Here is a 21,355-nt window from a genome sequence, read left to right on the forward strand (position 1 = left end):
GACGACGCTTCATCCAGTCCCAAACATGCTCAATGGGGGACAGATCCGGAGATCTTGCTGGCCAGGGTAGTTGACTTACACCTTCTAGAGCACGTTGGGTGGCACGGGATACATGCGGACGTGCATTGTCCTGTTGGAACAGCAAGTTCCCTTGCCGGTCTAGGAATGGTAGAACGATGGGTTCGATGACGGTTTGGATGTACCGTGCACTATTCAGTGTCCCCTCGACGATCACCAGTGGTGTACGGCCAGTGTAGGAGATCGCTCCCCACACCATGATGCCAGGTGTTGGCCCTGTGTGCCTCGGTCGTATGCAGTCCTGATTGTGGCGCTCACCTGCACTGCGCTAAACACGCATACGACCATCATTGGCACCAAGGCAGAAGCGACTCTCATCGCTGAAGACGACACGTCTCCATTCGTCCCTCCATTCACGCCTGTCGCGACACCACTGGAGGCGGGCTGCACGATGTTGGGGCGTGAGCGGAAGACGGCCTAACGGTGTGCGGGACCGTAGCCCAGATTCATGGAGACGGTTGCGAATGGTCCTCGCCGATACCCCAGGAGCAACAGTGTCCCTAATTTGCTGGAAAGTGGCGGTGCGGTCCCCTACGGCACTGCGTAGGATCCTACAGTCTTGGCGTGCTTTCGTGCGTCGCTGCGGTCCGGTCCCAGGTCGACGGGCACGTGCACCTTCCGCCGACCACTGGCGACAACATCGATGTACTGTGAAGATCTCACGCCCCACGTGTTGAGCAATTCGGCGGTACGTCCACCCGGCCTCCCGCATGCCCACTATACGCCGTCGCTCAAAGTCCGTCAACTGCACATACGGTTCACGTCCACGCTGTCGCGGCATGCTACCAGTGTTAAAGACTGCGACGGAGCTCCGTATGCCACGGCAAACTGGCTGACACTGACGGCGGCGGTGCACAAATGCTGCGCAGCTAGCGCCATTCGACGGCCAACACCGCGGTTCCTGGTGTGTCCGCTGTGCCGTGCGTGTGATCATTGATTGTACAGCCCTCTCGCAGTGTCCGGAGCAAGTATGGTGGGTCTGACACACCGGTGTCAATGTGTTCTTTTTTCCATTTCCAGGAGTGTATTATGAAGCCTATTTCATGAAAAATGATCAATGGCAAATAAATAAAGATTATCTTTTCCACCTTACTGCCAACACACCATTGTCCTGGACACAAACTGAAGCAGATTCTGCAGAGCAAAATGAAAAGTTTACATTTTGAGACACAGAGTGACTGATGAACCACACTGTCGCACAAATAATGCAAGAGAAATGAAAGAATATCATGAACTGCATGTGGAGTTAGATGAGTAATCTGACTGAAGGATATGGCATAAGAGAAGAATGGTATGCTGGATGTTTTAACTTTATGGCATGTCGCAGTTTCTGCAAAGTGTCTTTGTAGTACTGCACACTGATTGTGATTTCATGCTCGAGGAACTTGATGAGCAGAGGGCCCCTGCAATCAAAGAAGAAGGTCATCATGACCTTACCAGAAAACCTGTGTGAACAGCTTTGGATTTCTTTGGTGGGGGGAGAGGTGGGAGCAAGCATTGCCCTCAGGCTGTCTGAATGCTGTCAGGTGGAACCATCCTGTTGCACAATAATGCCCAATCCCACACTGCCAATCAGACAAAGGCTGTGCTCCAGCAATTTGATCAGGAAACACTGCAACATCCCCTGTACCATATGGATCTTTCACAGTGTGATTTTCACATATTTGGTCACTTCAAGAAAGACATGTATGGACATTGGTTTCAGCCAGACAAGGAAGTTCAATAGGAGGCATGTAGATCAGTCAGTAGCTGACTGTGTTCTTTAATACAGGAAATGATCATCCAATTTCATCTCCCACTTGGATAAACGTCTTAACACATCTGGTGATTGCTTTTGAATGGAACCATTCCATGGCCCTGTTGTGGTAAGTGTTGGGTTTTCATTTGTCTGCCTCTCATATAATACTACTTACACATATGTTAACTGTGTGCACCTGTATCCCTATTATGCAAGACTACCATTTGGTACAAACATATGAGCAAATACCTGATCAAATACACTTCTTATCTTAACTGCTTACCAGAAGAAAATTCAACTTGAGACTGTTGTCTGAATTTTCCGTGTGTGAGTGAGTAGCCGTTGTCTGCTTGGTCCTCTTCATATGCTGCATTCCAAGAAATAGGAGACAGCATAAAGGTTAAATATGGAAACCAGCCACCCTAAAAATAAAAAAAAAGTTTACACAATATTTACACTGAAAATTAATTAAATAAAGTTAAAGACTAGAGGAAAATGTCATCAACATTTCAAAGGACAAAATGATAAATATATGCAATAATAAAGTTCATCATGAAACTTTATGATTAAAAAAAGAAGAAAATATGAAAGCAGTTTAATAAAGTGATATTTCCTTGGACAAGAAAATAAAACTGTTATCTAAAAAAACTGGAGCATTTTTTCTTATGATACTACAATTCCTCAATCCAGTATTAAGATACATTGGTTTGTGAGTGTATCTGGCTGATTAAAACAATGGAGCAAATGAGAATCGCACTCAGATGTCTGCACTTCTCAGACAATGCTTTACCAACTGAGGTGTCCTAGCAAGCCTCATAAACTGTATCATAACCAACCTTCCATTCTTTCTTTGATGGTTTTTGTTGAGTTACTTCGGAGGTTTGTTTCTTTTACGTTCAGAAAGGTGGTTAAGTGACACACAACCGGTATAGGGAGAATCCCTTCCTTTCTTACAGACAGTTCACAACATTCTTTATATTTAGTCTGTTTTAAATCCTAAGAAAAGTTCAATACAATCACAAAAGTTCAAGATAAGACTTTTACAGATGACTTTAACACTTCAAATTTCTGAAAATTTGATATGATAAATATTCCCATATCATTTTATGTCTTAGAACTGTTTCTCCTGCTAGCCAAAGAACGAAGACTGATTACCATGCTAGAAATAAAAAAGAACTTATTGTTCCATTTTATTCTGGTAATGCAAGCATTAAAGACAACAGAGAAATATTGTGAATTTGTATATCATAACTCATTACATTATTTAAAAAAAGCAGAAATGGGACTGATAGACATCTGTGCTCAAGAGTGGATTTATGATTAAAAAATTAAGATAAAGTATCAAAAATGATAGTAGTGGTGTGTTAGCAGATATTGATAAAGAGCAAAGTCAGACCAATTCTGTTCTAAGGATTCAATCACCACATTATAGCCTACTACACTGTAAACATATTAATTCTAACTGAACAAAGTGTTCTATTAACACAAGTATATTTTATGGTGCAAAACCTGAGTGGTAGTTAGAAATGAACTCAACTTTAATTTAAAATAAGTCTTACAAAAATGTGGTACGTGATTTGATGACACTTTCATCCATGGTCATACCACATGTGAAAAGGGATCTTCTCATTGAGTTATGGGATATGGTGTGTGAGGCTGGTTGATGCACAAGATAGATGCAGATACCATGAAATGTGAAAGCATTAATTACACAGATGGCATGGTTACTGAGATAGAATATATTGAAATCTAAGATAGCAGAAGTGGCTAAATTTAACATATAAGGCAAGATATATATCGTAATAAAATGTACTGCTGTAAGTTTGTAGGCTGAATGTGAATGGAAACATTAAAGATGTCCCACAGAGTGACAGATTTACATCAGGAATAGAAAGAGAATTAATTCATTAGAGGGAATAAAGTTTAGTCTCATGATTTTGGACTTCACAATGGCATGGGTGTGAACCACATCAACATCTAACACCTATGATGCTTGAGTTTTCTATTCTATTCACAGGTATAACACAGTTTATGATCACTTGCACAGTTGAGAATGCTGTGACTGATGGAAGAAACAGGAGGTTCTTGTGATTTATGAAGATGTACAGCTAGCCACAAGCAAAGTCCAGAGCACAGAAAAAGTCACCATAAGTATACACAGATGCTCCAGGAAGCAGTCTGAATTGAAAACTTAAACAGGGGCATGGTCAGTCACTCTACTGATCAATGGTATGTATCAAAGGTTTCAATTAAATAGCGAGACTGAGGGACAAGTGCGGGGCCATGATATTCAATAGCACTCTCGCATCAGTCAGTGGGCCCATGTGATATATCTGTGGCTGCAGTGGTGGTCTCCAGGAGAGTGAGCTGCAGCCATGGTGTGAAACTCAAGTATTTCTGGCCTTTTCTCCAAACTGATGCTCCGACACAGTGGGAAATCCAAATCACTGACTAATATTAAAACCCTCTCACCTTAATCATTATTTAGTGCTGGAAATGGCTCAACCTGTGCCGACTTTGTTGAGGAAAGGGAGCAAGAGGTGCCAGAATCCCCGTCACTTGTGTTGATGTATCAAAAGTTTTCTGGTTATCGGTATCAGATCCCATAGTCCAGAGTGCTCTGTTACATAGTAGCAGTAGTAGTAGTCTTTAAGAAACTATTCAAAAGCTGTGTGCATACATGGACCCTCAGGCATGAGAATTTACTGAACAATGCAATTTGCTGAGTGAGCATTTCTGCTATCAAACTCATATTGGGATGGTATGACTGCAGTTTAATCAACACAGAAAGTGTAGTGATGAGACTTATGCATCCTGGATAGTGGATTTGCAAGGTGTCACCCATAAATGCAAGTCTGAATATATGAATTACAGAGTCTCATATGCTGATTCTGTAATCAGATACATAGTTGTTAGATTAGCACCAAACAGGGAGGACCACACTCTAGCTATGAAATCATATTTCCAAATGTTGGTTTTTAGATAGTCGGCAAATAGCTCAGCATTGCCAGGTGCCAATAACTTAGTTGCCTGGATGGACTCAGGGTGTGAGTTTCGCACAGGCAAATGTTTCTTGTTTGCAAGTAGATTTCAACTGACTTAATAAGCAGACACAATCTAGCTTAGTGTCTCAACATAGAGCATGTTTCTTAGATAGTAAGAAAAGATTCCCCTAGCATCAGATTCACCCCCACTGACACATAAGTCCTGTCCAGACTGTTGGACAAGCAATGCTTGTTGCCAGTGTTGGCATTTTTTTGACACATGCTGTGCCTGTTGCAAGTAAGGGCACTTAGCAGCACTGTGTCACAGAAGGAAAACAGTACTATGGGCTGATGCACTGGTTTTAGCCAATACACTGTGGGCAGTAGAACCTGACCAAGCATTGATGTTTACTTGCTCAAGCATTGATGTTTACTTGCTCCAGTCTCAGCAGAACCTGGCCAAGTACCTAATAAACTTCTAATTGAGTTGGATATAAATGATATTATGACCTAATTCCAGGTGGATATAGAGATTTTAGTTTCCCTGATTAATCAGGAATCCTGCCAGTGTTTGGATCCTTCCTGTTTGCACCCATTGCAGTGGCAGATTATGTAATACAGCCAGCAACAGATCCCTTTGTGAGGGGGAATTACTCTATGGGCAAAATACAAGAATGTCAAGTGCTGAATCACTCTGTTGGTCATAAGTTCACTTTTTGCTGTAAAATTTTGGGTTTAGATGCATTTGCTGCATTTTGTTTGCAAGTACTGGATGAGGTTAACCTGGTGTCCAGCTCAGTACAATTCCAGGATTTAGAATCATTACTGTTGAACTGCAGGGAGTTATTCCAACTAATGTTTGGTCGGGCCAGAAAGTCTGAAGTGCATATTACATTCAAACAATCCACTGTGCCTAAATTTTGTTGTGTATGGTCAATGTGTGACACAATAAAAGCTGAGTTACACTAGTTACTGAACTTGGGGTCATTGTGCCAATCTCAGGAAGTCAGTGGTTCACTCCCATGGCTGTCATAAGGAAAGAAAATGGGCCCATCAGATTTTGGGGTGATTTTATGACCACAATTAATGCATAAAGTGAGATCAACATTTACCCAATCCCTTCACCAGAGGAACTTTTAGCAAAGTTAGCAGGGTGCAGTATTTTTCAAAGACTAATTTGATGGATGCAAACTTGTAATTACCTCTAGAAGAATGTATCAATGCAAGAGATTGCCTTTTGGGGTAACTTCAGCATCAGGAATTTTTCAAAGATACACAGAGCAACTAACTTGCAGTATTCTGAAGTGCATAAACTATTTGGATGACATCTGGGTGATGGGTGTTACTTAGAAAGAACACTTGTAAAATTTATAAAAACTATTTCAGTGGTTCTTGGCGAACGAGCTCCAGTGTAACCTAGACAAATGCATGTTCTTTGCACAATCTGTATAGTACTTGGGGCATATGTCAAGCAACAAAGGGATCATGCTGACAGCTGAGCATGTTGATGCAATTGAGTCATTTCCAGCCCCAACAAACTTACAGAAACTGCAATCTTTTTTGGGAAGGTGAACTACTATGCAAAGTTCATTCCACATGTAGCTCACTTCGCAGATCCATTGAACCATTTGAACAAGAAGGGCATTACATGCATTTGGTCTACCAAAGTTCACAAATTATTCTTGCAGTTGAAAACACCTGACATCGCCCCAACGCTTAGCAACATTCACACCAGACGATCCCATGACCCTTGCAACTGATGTATCACAATACAGGTTTAGGACCATTATTTTGCACAAGAATTATGATGTTACAGAGCTACCAATAGCTTTTGTGTCTAAAACTCTCTCATGGGTGCAGAAAAATTATTCACAAATTGAGAAGAGGCATTGGCCATTTTGTATAGTGTTAAAAAGTCTTTGTTTTCCTATACAGGAATAATTTACATCTGATTACAGACCATTAACCTCTAATTCTTTTTTTTAGTCAAGGTTCCCACATTCCAGACAAAATGGCACAGAGTTTACAACATGGGCTCTACACTTGAATTATTACTATTCTGACACTCATTTTTGGCATATAAATGCCAATGCATTTTCTCACATTCTCATTGGCCCTGGCATTGAATTTGACCATCTGGAAGCAGCGTGTTTTGCCCTACATGAGACTGTACATCAGACCTTTCAAGATTTCTGAATCACTGATTGCAAAATAGCACTGGCTACTAGCCAGAATCCCCTCCTGCATAGAGTCAGGTCAGTGGTGCAAAGTGTTTGGCCAGAGAGTCTCTCAAAAGCATCATGCCCAGCACTGCAAAATTATTTTGCTGGCCCAGTACTGTAAAATTATTTTGCTATGAAACATAGGCTGAATGTTGTTCAGAAAGATGGGACACTATCTGCAGAAGATGCTCAATCTCACATCATTCCACTTAGACTCTGTGGCCACATCCTTCAGTTGCTGCATGCATCCCATGTGGGTGGGGTGGTGGGTGGGGTGAGTTTCCCCATGACCCCAGCCTGAGCACCCTTGGGAGAGGGTACTCATAGACATTTCCAGTCCTTTTCGGGGTTTCATATGGTTGATGGTGGTGGATGCGCTCTCTAATTCATCGTAAGTGGTGCAAGTCACTTCTATGGCAGCACACGGTACGATCAGAGCACTCGCTGCCATTTCTGTCATAAACAGAGGCCCCCCCCCACACCTTAGTACTTGACAGTTGACATCATTTTGTTTTGGCAGAACTTGAGGCACTCTGCCAATGCAATGGAATACAGCACCTGATCACCACCCATTTTGACCCAATATTAAACTCAGAAGTGTAGCGGATGGTCAGAACTGTCAAGGTACAAATGAGGAAGACACCAGGGTTGATGACCACTAATGCGACATTAACAGAATCTCTTGCAATTCTCAGTCCACCCCAGTTCATGTACAAAGGCCTAGCTGAGGTACTGTATGGATGTAGGTCATGCACACTCCTGAATCTGCTGCATCCTGCCCTGCAGACCCCTAGCCCTAGTTACACATCCCGCTGATAGTAGAATGCTGCTGAGTGGCCTTGCATATTCAGCCAGAAGCCATCTCGGCCATAAGAGGTACCAAATGATCCCTGTTCTGTGTGGGCAGGAGCATCTGATCCATCATCATTCTCAGCCATAAGAGGTGCCAAATGATCCCTGTTCTGTGTGGGCAGGAGCATCTGATCCATCATCAAAACTAGTTGTTTTTGTGACATAGCAGGAGCCACCCCACTCCTTGAGCCAGTGCAAGGAACTGCAGCCCCACCAGCCTTGTTGACCACAGTTTCAGGCCTGCCACACAAGCAGCTGGCACTCCTAGGTTCACACACTGGACATGGCCAAAGAGCCACTACAACCTGCACCCACACCAGCATTTCCAGCAGTGGCTGCAGCCATCAACTGAACCAGCACAACACTGGTAACCCTTGGAGACTTAGTCACTTCCTCCAACAAAGCTAGTGCTGACAGTCTGAATGCCCCAGCAGCACCCACAGCCTCCAGTGAATGAGACAATGAATGCACAAGCTGCTGTGGGGATAGAAACACTGAAAATTTAGATGCCATTGGAGCTACTGGAAGGGCTAGCCACACAAGGCTCCCATTGCCACAGTGGGTGAAACTCAGGTCTAGTCCTTTTTGACACTATGCTGCTGTTAAAGAGGAGAAGGATGAAGTATTTTCACTGGATTCAGACCTTAATACCAAGATGAACAGACTAGCAATGTCTATCCAGACTTTACGGTTTTACAGATGCACCAAGAGCAGCGTGGAATCCACATTAGTTGGCTACACACCCTGGTGCATTTCTCACACAGTTGTATTGATGCAGCAAAAGTTTTCTGGTTGCTAATGTTACTATTGATACACAGTGACATGCTTGTGCTTGGACATTTCTTTCAGTGTGCTATTCAGGTTTTGATTGTGTGTTTTGGAATTAAAAATAAAAAAAGTTTTGGAATTTTTTTTTATTATATACAGATGAAAGCCACACTTAAATACTACTTTTCTACATAGTTGTCATTTAAATTAAGGCACTTATCGTAGTGATGGACGAGCTTGGAAATTCCTTCATCGTAAAATTCGGCCACCTGCGCCTTCAACCACGTGGTTAGCTCTTCTTGAAGCTGTGCATCATCATCAAAATGATGCATAGCCAACCACTTCTTCATTGCTGGGAATAAGTGGAAGTCTCTCGGTGCCAGGTTGTGACTGTACGGCGGATGAGGAAACAACTCCCACTTAAAAGATTCGAGAACTTCACGAGTGGCATTTGCCGTGTGGGCCCGGGCATTGTCATGAATCAGCAAGATCTTTGAGCCCAACTTTCCCCTGCACTTGTTTTGTATTGCTCTTCTGAAGTTGTGCAGAGTTTGGCAATACCTTTGAGAGTTTATTGTAGTGCCTCTTTCCAGGAAATCCACAAAAATCACACCTTTTCTGTCCCAAAAGAAGAGGTAACCACGTGGTTGAAGGCCCAGGAGGCCGAATTTTACAACGAAGGAATTTCCAAGCTCGTCCATCTCTACGATAAGTGCCTTAATTTAAGTGGCAACTACGTAGAAGAGTAGTATTTAAGTTTGGCTTTCATCTGTATATAATAAAAAAAAATTCCAATACTTTATTTATTTTTAATTCCAAAACGTAATGTACTTTGTGGATAGCCCTCGTATTTTACCTGAAACTGCCTAGTGGCCCTCCCCTACCTGAGTAGAATGTAACTAAAGCTGTGGTATGAAACCTGAACACCCCTGACCTTTCTTCCACATTGATATTCAGGCTGTATAGGGAACCCAAATCACAGTCAGATACTAAATTAAGAATACTAATTTTGAGTGAATTTCATAGATAGTACCATAAGAAGATACCTTCAGGTCCTTGTGGCAATACTGGGATATTGAATACCTGGATGTATTGAATGTGTGGTATAGAGAAACTTCTATCCATGGTGGTGTGTCTGTGTGTGGAAATAGTAAGATAAATGTCAAGAAAACTGACATAAATAACTTAAAATTCACCACAAAGCTGATTTGAAAACTTTATCAGTAATGTGGAAAGCAGTCATCTAGAGTGCCTAGGAGCAAAAATTACCTTAGAGAGCTTTTATGAACTTAAGCAGCTATGGACTATTTGTGTCAAGTTATCTGCCAATAAGAGGAGATGTCTGTCTCGATACAATTGTCACATACCCAAATATTTTGGACTACAAAGTAAGTGTGGCTGACTCTATGCTTGCAGATCACATTGCAGTAACAGACAAACTGAGTAATTACCCAACAAATTCCCAGATGGTATTCTAATTATGTGTTCAGAAGTAGTGATATTATACAGAAAAGTTTGGATGATTTAAAAACTGCAGAGTCTTCTACAGATTGTCTTCAAATGTCTGAAGAATTGGCACCAAATGATAGATCCATTTCCTTGCTCCTGGCCCTTAAAGCCAAAGTTGATGAAAATTTTGAACTAAAACCCTAGAGAAATCCAATGCCACAGCAAAATACACACAGAAAACTGTCAAACTAAAGAGCTGGTATACCACTAAATTAGCTAATATAAAATGCATTGTAAAACTACGAAATAACAAACTCAAAGCCACTAAAGACAAGGAGTCTATAGCACTGGTACTCCGTGGCATTAGTAAGGCAATCGATTGTATTCCACATAAGGTCCTGCTCAGCAAGCAAAAATCATATACTATTGGGGGAACTGTTCTACAAACTCTCAAATCCTACCTAAATAACAGACAATAGATTGTATCAGTGCAATGATCAGACTCAGGTGAAATGAAGTTAAAACACAATGTGCCACAGGGATCTGTAAAAGGGCCTCTACACAGGACTGTTCTGTGCTCATAGGTAGCACACCGTGCCTAGTACACGTCACTGCAGCACTCGGGGACGACTGCACAGTTGTGATACCTGAGGATGGGCTTATGAGAGCCCAAAACTGGTTGTGATAATAAAAGAAATTTACAACTGAAATTATATTTTCAACCTCTGGTATAATGCTTAGTTGCGGATGTTCTTCCAACAGGATTGTTTGTATTTTTTCAATTGCCTAGCTCACACAACGATAATTCATGAGATTTATGGAAAGAGAAATGAAGTTCATCAACATAGGACTTGGTATAAAAGCAGTAGAGACAAGCCAAGATGTGGATTATCTAAGACACAGAACAGCTTCCCAGTCATGGCCCTAAAATTATTGAATACTCTACCTAAGGAATTTAGTCATCACTAACTGAACAATTTAGAACTAAAATTTTGAGTATATTAAAAGAGCAACCTTTGTATGGTACTGAAGAATACTTCTGTGGTGATAGAACAGTGTCTACTTCAGCTGCAACTAAGTACCATTGAAAACAGCAGGAATTCTGCTATTTTACTGTGTTCTGATATAGATTGTCTTATTGTTAAGTATATTGTACGCTAGCTCTTAGTTTTATGTTTCATAGTATGCATTTTAGTATCATAGTTTAAATTGCAATACTGTATTCATTTTATTGTAGTAATATTACTGTCAAATTGATGCTGTCTGTCCTGCCATGGCTGGTAAATCACATAGAATTGGTAATAAGACAATATGATGAAATTGGACTAAAATGATACCTGCTCTAAAAAGAGAACATTGTAGCATGCAAGGAAATGCAAAAAGTACTTGATTTAAAATAGACTAACCTCTTCTCGTGAATGATCATTTGGAAATATGAGTGTGATTTTCATAAACACGGCAGAAAATTGTCACAAGCAACAGTAAGCTGTCAAGACAAGATGACTAAGGTTGTGAAATCAAAACCTTATTCATTATGTACAGAATACTGAATCACTAATGATGAACAACAATTCATCGAGAAATTATGAAATCATGAACACTGTAGCACATTCAGAACTGATTAGTAGGTCTGCTAACAGAGCTTGAAGTACTAGAATTTTATATGTTACTGATCCTTGAGATAGAATCAGTGTATGAGGTTCCTGGTGTCTTGATTAAGAACTGAAAGATTTTGGAAGCAATAAAGATAGTGTTTATTTGGTGGCAAATGTTTCTCCTACAGCTGTACTAACTGAACATCACCATATATGTTGTATGTGTTGGAACATCAAGAGCTTCAAGAGGTCAAAACCTCTGACATCCCACAGAGAAGATATCTGAGGGAGAGAAAGTGAGGACTAGCAGTCTGCTCTTGGTGTTCTCACTCTATGCAATAAAACAAATAATGTACAATCATGTCACACATCTTTTGGTAGAGGTTCTAGTACACCTCAGTATCCTACTTCCACATATGTGTTCTAGTCTGTTCTTTCTCACCCCCTGATACTGATAATAATAATAATAATAATAATAATAATAATAATAATAATAATAAAAACTGAGGGCAAAGGCTCTGTATAACTGCAGGAACTTACATCACTTTCTGATAATACTGAGGTTTGTACCTAAAGAAGCAGATGTTGATGTTACACATTGCACTCCACGTGATGCTGTAATAAATTATATTACAGGTGCAACTGAAAATCTTAACAATTTTTAAGTAGAAGCTGTTACACCTCATTGCTTCGCTGTTGCCTTTGTATACAGGAGAGATGGACTTCATATTGGAATAGTTTAGAGCTTATACAGTCTCTTTTACATTGACCCCCTACACAATTTTTATCAACAATTTGAGTGTACATCAGAGGCCTGCATTTACACAGCTTCCAGAAACAATGTGTTTATTACAGTGACTTTAAATCTGCTGCAACTATTGAGGCACAAACGAATATGAAGTTAAAGTAATTAACAATCTTAATGAGAAAAATGGGAAGTGAAGTAACATTACTGATCCCATCCTTGACATTAAAGTGTAACAATTCCCAAAAAACCAAAAGAAGTAAAATACATGAGATAGAGAAATAAACATTAATTTTTTGTTTATAATTTTCAAACTGGTCACTACAAATGAAGCAGATCTACAGAACTGGAGGAGTTACTCAAAAGAACTGCTGAACAATTCAGCAGACACCTATGACAAAGAAAACAGAGCAGAAAACAACCAGAATGTACAACCATTAGTTGAAGGACTAACTCTGAGAGAGGTGAAGGAGGCAATAAAAAGACTGAAAAATGGCAAGGCCCCAGGCATAGACACGATATCAGCAGAGCTCATCAAAGAAGGGGGAGACAAAACATATGAATGGCAAGCCAAATTGATGAAAGAGGTGTGAAGGAAAGAAGTAATGGCAGAGGAATAGAAAACTGTTGCTGTATGTCCCACATATAAGAACGGATACAAAATGTTGACACAAACTATAGAGGGATGTCTCTGCTATATATGTGCTATACAATAACATCAAGAATTATACTGAACAGGCTCAGCCCATACACTGAAGAAATATTAGACACAGGACAATCAGGGTTCAGAAAGGGTAATTCAACAACCAACCAAATATTCACACTAAGGCAAATATTAGATAAGAACTGGGAGCACACTCAAGATACCTCCTGTATGTTTATAGACTTCAATAAAGCATATTGCAGCACTGTTAGAGAGGGGATGTGGAGGCTAATGCCAGAGTGTGGGGTACCAGACAAGCTGACAGAGCTGTGTGATGGAATCAAAGTGTAGTGTGAAAGTACAGCAGGGAATTCTCAGAAACATTTTGGTAAAAACAGGAGTGAGACAGGGAGATATTATATCACCAACCCTGTTCTTTTTGTCAGTCAACAACACCCTAAGGATAGTAACACAAGACTGTGTAGAAGTCTCCATAGGGAAAAAGATAAATGTTCTGGCTTTTGTGGATGATACTGTGGTGATACAAAAGAGCGTGGAAGACTTGGAGAAAATGGAAGCTGTACTGATGGAAAAAACTAATAATGTAGGTTGAAGCAAAAACGAAAAAAAAAAAAAAAAAAACTTCATGGTAATAGGAAGAAGAGCTCAGTTAGAACCTAACAATACAGAAGACACACACATTGACATACCTTGGTGTCAAAATCAACCAACAAAACCTTATTGAACAAGTGATTGTAATGAGAGTTCAAGCCGCAGTGCGGGGGGGGGGGGGGGGGGGGGGGGGGGTGCAAAGATGTCTAGGAGCTAGGGAGCTAGGAGCTATACATAACATTATAAGAACTAAGTTAGTATCCAGGCAGGCAAAAATAAGAATATCAGAGATGGACCCTGACAAAAAAAGGGACTCATCACTTTTGAAAATAAGGTACTGAGAAAAATATGGATCACTGAAAGAAAATGAACAATGGAGAATAAGCAAAAACAGAGAGCTCAGAGAATTATACACACTACTTGACATAGAAGTAAGTGTGGAAACTAAAAGACAGACATGTGAGGAGGAGAGGTGAGAACACAGTAATAAAGGCAGTGATGGATGGAGAAGCTGAGGGAACGAGACAAAGGGAAAAAAGAGATGGAAGGATTATACGATGGCAGCCATGCAGATACTGGATCTGGGAGATGAAGGAGCAGCTGACAGGAAGGTGTGGAAGGCTGGAATGAATAAGGCCATGGACCAGCTGTGGTTTATGTGGCTAGTATAAGTAAGTAAGTCTGTAATTTTTGAAGAGAAAAAGTGACTAATAGCATTTATGAATATATTCATAACTGTCTTACAAGTTTATCAGCAGTGTCTGATCATTATTAAATGTATTTCTTTAACTACAAGTCCTGAGACTGTGTTTAACTGTCTTCAATAGCATTATTTACAAAAGTGAAGAGAGCCATCTATGACAGAAAACTGACTAAGGAAGCAATAGGAAATCTGAAAATATAATGCGGCTGTAGCACTCACTGCTGAATAAACAAATGTAATTTAAGAATGGATAAATTTTAAATAGTACCACTGCAAGCAGAAAATATCATATGTTTAATGTCCAATATTTACCTGTTGTTTTAAAACGTCACTGACAGATGCTTCAATTGTTCTCTTCAAACCAAAATCCGAAATATTAGCAGAGATCACATAATCAGTTAGATTTTCTCCATTCAAATGTCCTCTTATCCGAAGAGCAGCATACATTGGTACATTATCACAGCTTCTTAATATGCATTTTTCAACCTGTAAAACATGAAACAGAGAGATCTTAAATGATGCTATGTTTATGTTAATACAAAGTGCATAAATCTGATGAAACCACACAATCCACCCTTTGTCACTACTTATCTTTAGGAGGAGGGATATGTAGTATCCCTAATAAATACCTAGAAAAGTGAAAGTGACAAGCTAGCTAGGCTTTGGAACTAATAGTTCCTTCACTGGAGAATAGAGAGGGCGAGAGGTTGGAGAAGATTAAAAAGGAAAGACAGGTCACTCAGCAGAGATCAGAAATGAGCTTGGTGTACTTGCATTAAATTTGTGAACAAGTCCTGTGATGTCATCTATGAGCTTGCAGGTCGTAAGTCTCCACCCTAACTGAAAGCTCATCACTTGAATCTATTGTTGGGTACAGTCACTACATGTGCAACCATTTGGCATGACAGTTATTGTTTGTCAATACAATGACTGATCAGTCAGCACTGAATATTGTTCTACAAACATGCATGCACACTCACACACACACACACACACACACACACACACACACACACACACACACACCTCACTTAGCCTATAATGAGAGTATAAGGAAACAGGTCATAAGGACAAAGTGTATTCTCTAAATGGTTATTAATTATTAAAATAAATTTATAACAGTCCTCAAAAAAAGTTGCCAAAATGAATTATCAGCTACACAATTCACTATTAGCTCATAAACACAAGTTACTATGAACAAAAGAATATACTAATAGTGCACTTCTTGTTCGCAGGAAAATGACACTGACATTGTCCTATGTTCAGTTTTTGTTTGACTAAGCACATATGTTTTGTCACGGTGGAGGTGGAATAAGCAAGAATACAACCATTTTGCCTACACAGGAAGAACTTTGTATGGTTATTATCTGAAGTATGGGCTATAGCACTGAACTTTTTCAATACCACTTGTCCTCTATTGGAGCACATTTGCATTTGTATTACCTGCACCACTTACCATTCATCTTACACAGTCTCATAACAGACAGATTTATTATAGACCATCTGATCCTGACAACTGATCATGTTAAATCTTGACTAGCCTTCCACTGCTCCACACTTCTGTAAGAGACAACAAGTCAATGAGTTGTGCCACCATTCTCAGACTCGTCACACTCGTGGAACTACAGCAGAAAAAAGGAAGCCAATCTCTATCATTCAGACGCCAGGATGAGAGGGAAACACCTGTAATAAGGGTGATGATTCTCCTCATTAAAGGGGCTTCATCATCCTCAGTCTGAGTCACTTGCTCTTCCTTTTTAATCTTCTCCAACCTCACCAACTCTACTCCATGATGGAGGAACCATCAGTTTCAAAGGCTAGGTACTGTATCATGTTTTCTTTTATGTGTGTCTGTCACCAATACTACACATTTTTCCTCCTGCAGGTAAGCAATTGCTGTCAATTCAGTCTCATAACTTATTAGTTTGCTCAGTTGAATGTTCCTCTGATACACACCATTGTCAGCACTTTCAATGACAGTTTCAAAACCTGTCTACAGCATGTAATGGATTTTTCAATGTTTCAATATACGTATCTGGTTTCATGGTGCACCTTCAGTTTTTAGTGAACTGTACAACCATGTATTGGCACTTCTGTTATTTTTATTTTTATTTTTAACTATTCTCCTGCATATAAGTCTACAAATTCTCTTGTCAAAGACAGATGAAATTCTGCTATTGACATTTCAACCTGTTGAGAGTATGAGAAATTAAAATTTACAGATCCAGCATGTGGAAAATGAACTTTCTGCACCAATTCAGAGTCTTCCACACTAATCTGACTGAGCTGAGTACCATATAACACTACTCAGCAGCAACTGTGCTAAGCTTTAATTAACTACAAATTAAATATTGATGATGTTTTCCACTGTCTCCTTGTCACTCTTTTCAATTTCATGCATTACTATGGTGGTGAAGACAGTCAATGTCCATCAGTTTCTCTGGGAAAAAGTGTAATACCGCTATTGGCAATTACATTATACATTTTATTGCAAGCTCTAATTTTATACAGAACACTGAGAATGTACTCTACCATAATGATCTTATTTGTAGCTTTTGAGTATATTCACACCGAAAGTGATTAAAAAAAATAGACATATTTCTTGCTGAGGCAAACCAACTGCAATATTTCTGGCAACAGTGAATAACTGCACAGTGACTTCATTTGAATGGATGCTACTTTATCAAAAGGCACATGGTACCTTGTAGCTGAGAACCTGAGGTCCTGAATCACATACCAGAACATTGACTAATTGGTGCCCCAGCTAGTTTCCACCAGCTTCACTCCTCTATTACTGGGGAGAGTCAAATGAAAACCTCATAAACCTAATAAACATTAAATTTCCCACACCATTGTTCTGTAAGTTGGGAATACAGTTACAAGGGCTTCAAAGACTGGTGAGCAAGTGGGAGCATACTACAGACAAGCAAAACACTGCCACAGTACCAGTTTACAATGGCTGTCCCACTTGCGACATTCACCAATAAAGAACAGCAATCCAGTACGGTGTGGCATGTTTGTCACTGTAGCAAATGTATGAATGGAGTAGGAAGTTAAGAGTGCTTAGGTTCTACAAAGAGTCTGCAAGGTGAGTGCCACAGCATCTCACTCCAGAACTAAAACAGTAACATATTGACATCTGTGAAGTTTTGCAGGTCTTTGAAGCAGAAGGTGACGGCTTCCTTTCTAAGAATTGTTACAAGAGTTGAAACCTGGGTCTCCTACCAACCCAAAACAAAATGAGTCAGCACCAAAGTCCATGAAGATCCATGTGCAGGCATCTGCATAGAATGTTTTGCTGACTCTCTTTTGGGATGAGCAGTGAGTCATCTTGCAACACTATATGGTTAGAGGAAACACCATGATCAGTACATCATATTCTGAGTTGTTGAAAACTCATGCTCAATCTGCAATCAAATGAAACTGCCATGGAAATTTTGAATGCCAGTGTCATTTTGCAAAACGGGAATTCTTAACCGTGTAGTGCCTGTTAAACACTTGCAATTACTATTACCTTCACTTTCATACTCTTACACATCTGCAATACTCTCCAAACCTTGTCTGAAGTGATAAGCACATGTTTCGACAACTCAAATAGGAAAGAAATCTCATTCCATTGAAGAAATGTAGCAGATGGTTCAAATGTTGAAATGTGTGTGAAATCTTAGGGGACTTAACTGCTAAGGTCATCAGTCCCTAAGCTTACACACTACTTAACCTAAATTATCCTAAGGACAAACACACACACCCATGCCTGAGGGAGGACTCAAACCTCCGCCGGAACTAGCCACACAGTCCATGACTGCAGTGTCTTAGACCGCTCGGCTAATCCCGCGTGGTGTAGCAAATGGTGCATGAGTAGCTGCACACACTACCACAATAATTTTTTTGTAGTGAAATCTGTGCGCTTCTTGTGCACTGGAGGAAGTGCGTTGAATGTCAGGGAGACTATTTCAAAAGGTGATACGTTTTTGTTCCACCTTTGTTCAGTAAATCACATGCAAAAATACGTTTAATTTTTTCATTTGACTCACTCAAATATTAAAAGAATCTATATTTCAACAATTTTGTTTAAAGGTGCTTGTGAATGGCCTGCTGTTGGGATTGGGTTGAATTTTTACCAGGAACATTGTGAAAGCAACTCAATCATTTTCAAATAATTTTAGGTATACAAAAATGCCGCCACATTGGTGCAACACAGACAAGGACTTGTTGTGTGAGTGCAGTGCTGAACAGGAAATCACTTCCAGCGTTAAGAAATGGCCTGACAGTAAGCTGGGAGATGTTCTGTACACACCACACTAGGATTAAATACATTAGCAATGACTATTGTATCTCAGCATTGCTTTTTGATGAATGAGTATGTCCAAGAACTTTCCACTGTGTACTTTTTTATGTTCTTTTTATGGTACATTTGTTAAATTCTTTGTCAATGGTCCATTAAACAAACAAACAAATGATTTTAAATGCCCAGACCATTAAGAGGTTGACTACATAGCAAATACTTATATCTACTGAAGCATGTACAAAAGTGTTTACAAGTCATGAGGTCAAAAGTAAGTGCAGATCATTGATAAAATATGACTGAATACAGCTTACAAATGCACAGTAACATCCTCATATCATTTGTATATGGATAATCTAATCACTTTGTAAGGTTGTTATGATAGGTAGTCATAAAGATTTAATTGTCGTCTCAAAAAAGTAAGATTATGCAATTAATTTGTTTATAGGTACACATCTGCAGTCCTGAAACACATTGAAAGCACCTTTACAAAGTACAATAATGTGCCACCATATGAGACACAACAAAATAGCATAGCCCATAGACAAAGCAAAGTAAGTACAAGGGGCAGTGATAAAGTTTTAATTATCATCTCAAAAAAATAAAATTACATGAATAAGTTTTTTGGTTTCTATGAATATGTTTGCAGTCCTGCTATACATTGAAATCCCCACACAACAGCGCTGCAGGACACAGCTAGAACAGTTAAAACAAAGAGGTGCAGCCTAAATCCCCATGCAGCAGCACCGCAGCACACAGTTAGAACAGCCACAACAAAGAGGTGCAGCCTGTCTCCACTTCATCAATGATGCTCCTCTTGTCACACACTATGGCAATGTGGCACAGAGATCTCAATTTGTACACAAAATGAATTAAATAACTTGATTTTTTTAAAGTGATAGTTAAAAGTTTATGACCACCCTTTGTACTTTGCCTTTGTGTAAAAGCTAGTTACACTGGTTGGAGAAATAAATTCCACTCTCCTGATATATACGCAGGTTTTCAATATATCAAAGCAAGAGGACACAATTTGGCCGAAACTCAATGTGGACTGTAGAATGTTGACTGTGGTACTTATGGGCATTCAGCAATGAGTGAAAAAAAAACTATTAGGACTAAAACAGAAAATGAACTAAATGTTTTACAGTAATGAAAACCAGACTCACAGAAGCTTACATATAGGTGCCAAAACATTTATGGGTTAAATATATGAGAAATAAAAACTATATTTTGCAGGAGATAGAGTTTTTCAACAAACCAAATTAAATTCACAAATATGGAAAAACGTGAGGTTATGAACTTATGGAAGGTGATTGCATTATGATTTACCTCACAGCCATCAATTTCATTCTTAATTTCTGATTATACAAAAGACTATATATCATACTATTGCTGTAAAGTACAGTTTAATCAGACAGTAAGTAATTTACGACAAAAATTGTTACATTTTGTTGGGACGATTTGCTGAAATTTGTTAAAGCTTTACCATTTTACCTACTCCATACTTCAAATAATGCAGAAAGCAGTGTCTCAATAAGATTGATACTGCATGGATAGGGAGTCCAAGAGGATTCCTTTGGTCTCACTAATTCACATCACACACATACCATACACAATCACAGACTCCTGAAGCAACTCCACATGCTGAGTATCTTAACTTCAAAAGTACAACCATCTCTTCCCAGTGACATCACTTTTTGTCAATGGGCACAAAATTCAGATCTAATACACCAATTAAAAGCATAACTTGTTTTCTCTGGTGTCTTACCTGCATATGTATGGCTTCCTATGAGTCTGTTTTGCTCTTCTCGAAAGTAATAGTTTTTATTTTTTAGTATGATCAATTATGTTTCAAATAATTTGATTTGCAAGGGTTTATTCACACTGTTATAAGTAATCAGGATACTTATTAACAAGATTTTTAAATAAAACAGTCCAGTATGTTTATAATATTGTGTATAAAATGATTTCTTTACTTAGAAATATTTTACTAATCTACCTTCTCATCAAGTACTGCACAAAATGTTTCATTATTCATAAGCACTCTTTGCTCTTGTTTTTCTGCAATGAGGAGCAATCTGCCTAAATTGCTATGACATGCTAATGGCCTATTCTGTTTCTGCTCATTTACATGTGTAATACTCGTATGTAGTCATTCGACAATATGCTTGTGTTATAAGCTGGAAAATGACATCCACACTTTAGTTAACATTTTTTGACATAGTTCTATATAAAACACATACTTGCATGTTTTTACTGTTACATAACTGCTTTTGAAGGACAACTGCTTTCAGATCAAAGATGAAATTGATCTGATACTAATACCCAAAAAACCAGCATGTACATTTTGTACACTATCCAGTCACATTTTAAGTGATCACAGGTCAAAAGCCTGAAAAATCACCTTTTGTAGCAAGGACTGCTGCAAGACATGAAAAAAAAAAGAGTCAGTGAGGTTCTGGAAGGTACTGACAGGGATGTGGAGCCATGCTGATTTCAGTGCTATGAATGGCTGCACTAGGTTTCTCAATTGAGGATCCATGGCACAAACACCCTGATCAAGGTGGTCCCACAGATTCTCAATTCAGTATAAATTTGGGGAGTTTGGTGGCCAGGAGAGTACAGTAAACTCATCCTAGTGCTCTTCCAGCCACACGCATACACTGTAAGTTGTGTGAAAT

At 39.4% G+C, this 21,355-nt stretch overlaps 1 protein-coding gene across 1 annotated transcript in view; it reads right to left on the reverse strand.

Moving 5' to 3' along the window:
- The window catches only part of LOC126470270 (hemicentin-1-like), an 808,493-nt gene that overhangs the window by 137,623 nt on the left and 649,515 nt on the right, over positions 1-21,355 (reverse strand). The window contains exons 45-46 of the mRNA XM_050098010.1: positions 14,702-14,875; positions 2,100-2,238 (exon numbers count right to left, since the gene is read on the reverse strand). Coding sequence (XP_049953967.1) covers positions 2,100-2,238; positions 14,702-14,875 — 313 coding nt within the window. The remainder of the gene's footprint in view (positions 1-2,099; positions 2,239-14,701; positions 14,876-21,355) is intronic.

This window comes from Schistocerca serialis, chromosome 3, assembly GCF_023864345.2.
Source record: "Schistocerca serialis cubense isolate TAMUIC-IGC-003099 chromosome 3, iqSchSeri2.2, whole genome shotgun sequence".
Lineage (NCBI taxonomy): Eukaryota > Metazoa > Arthropoda > Insecta > Orthoptera > Acrididae > Schistocerca > Schistocerca serialis.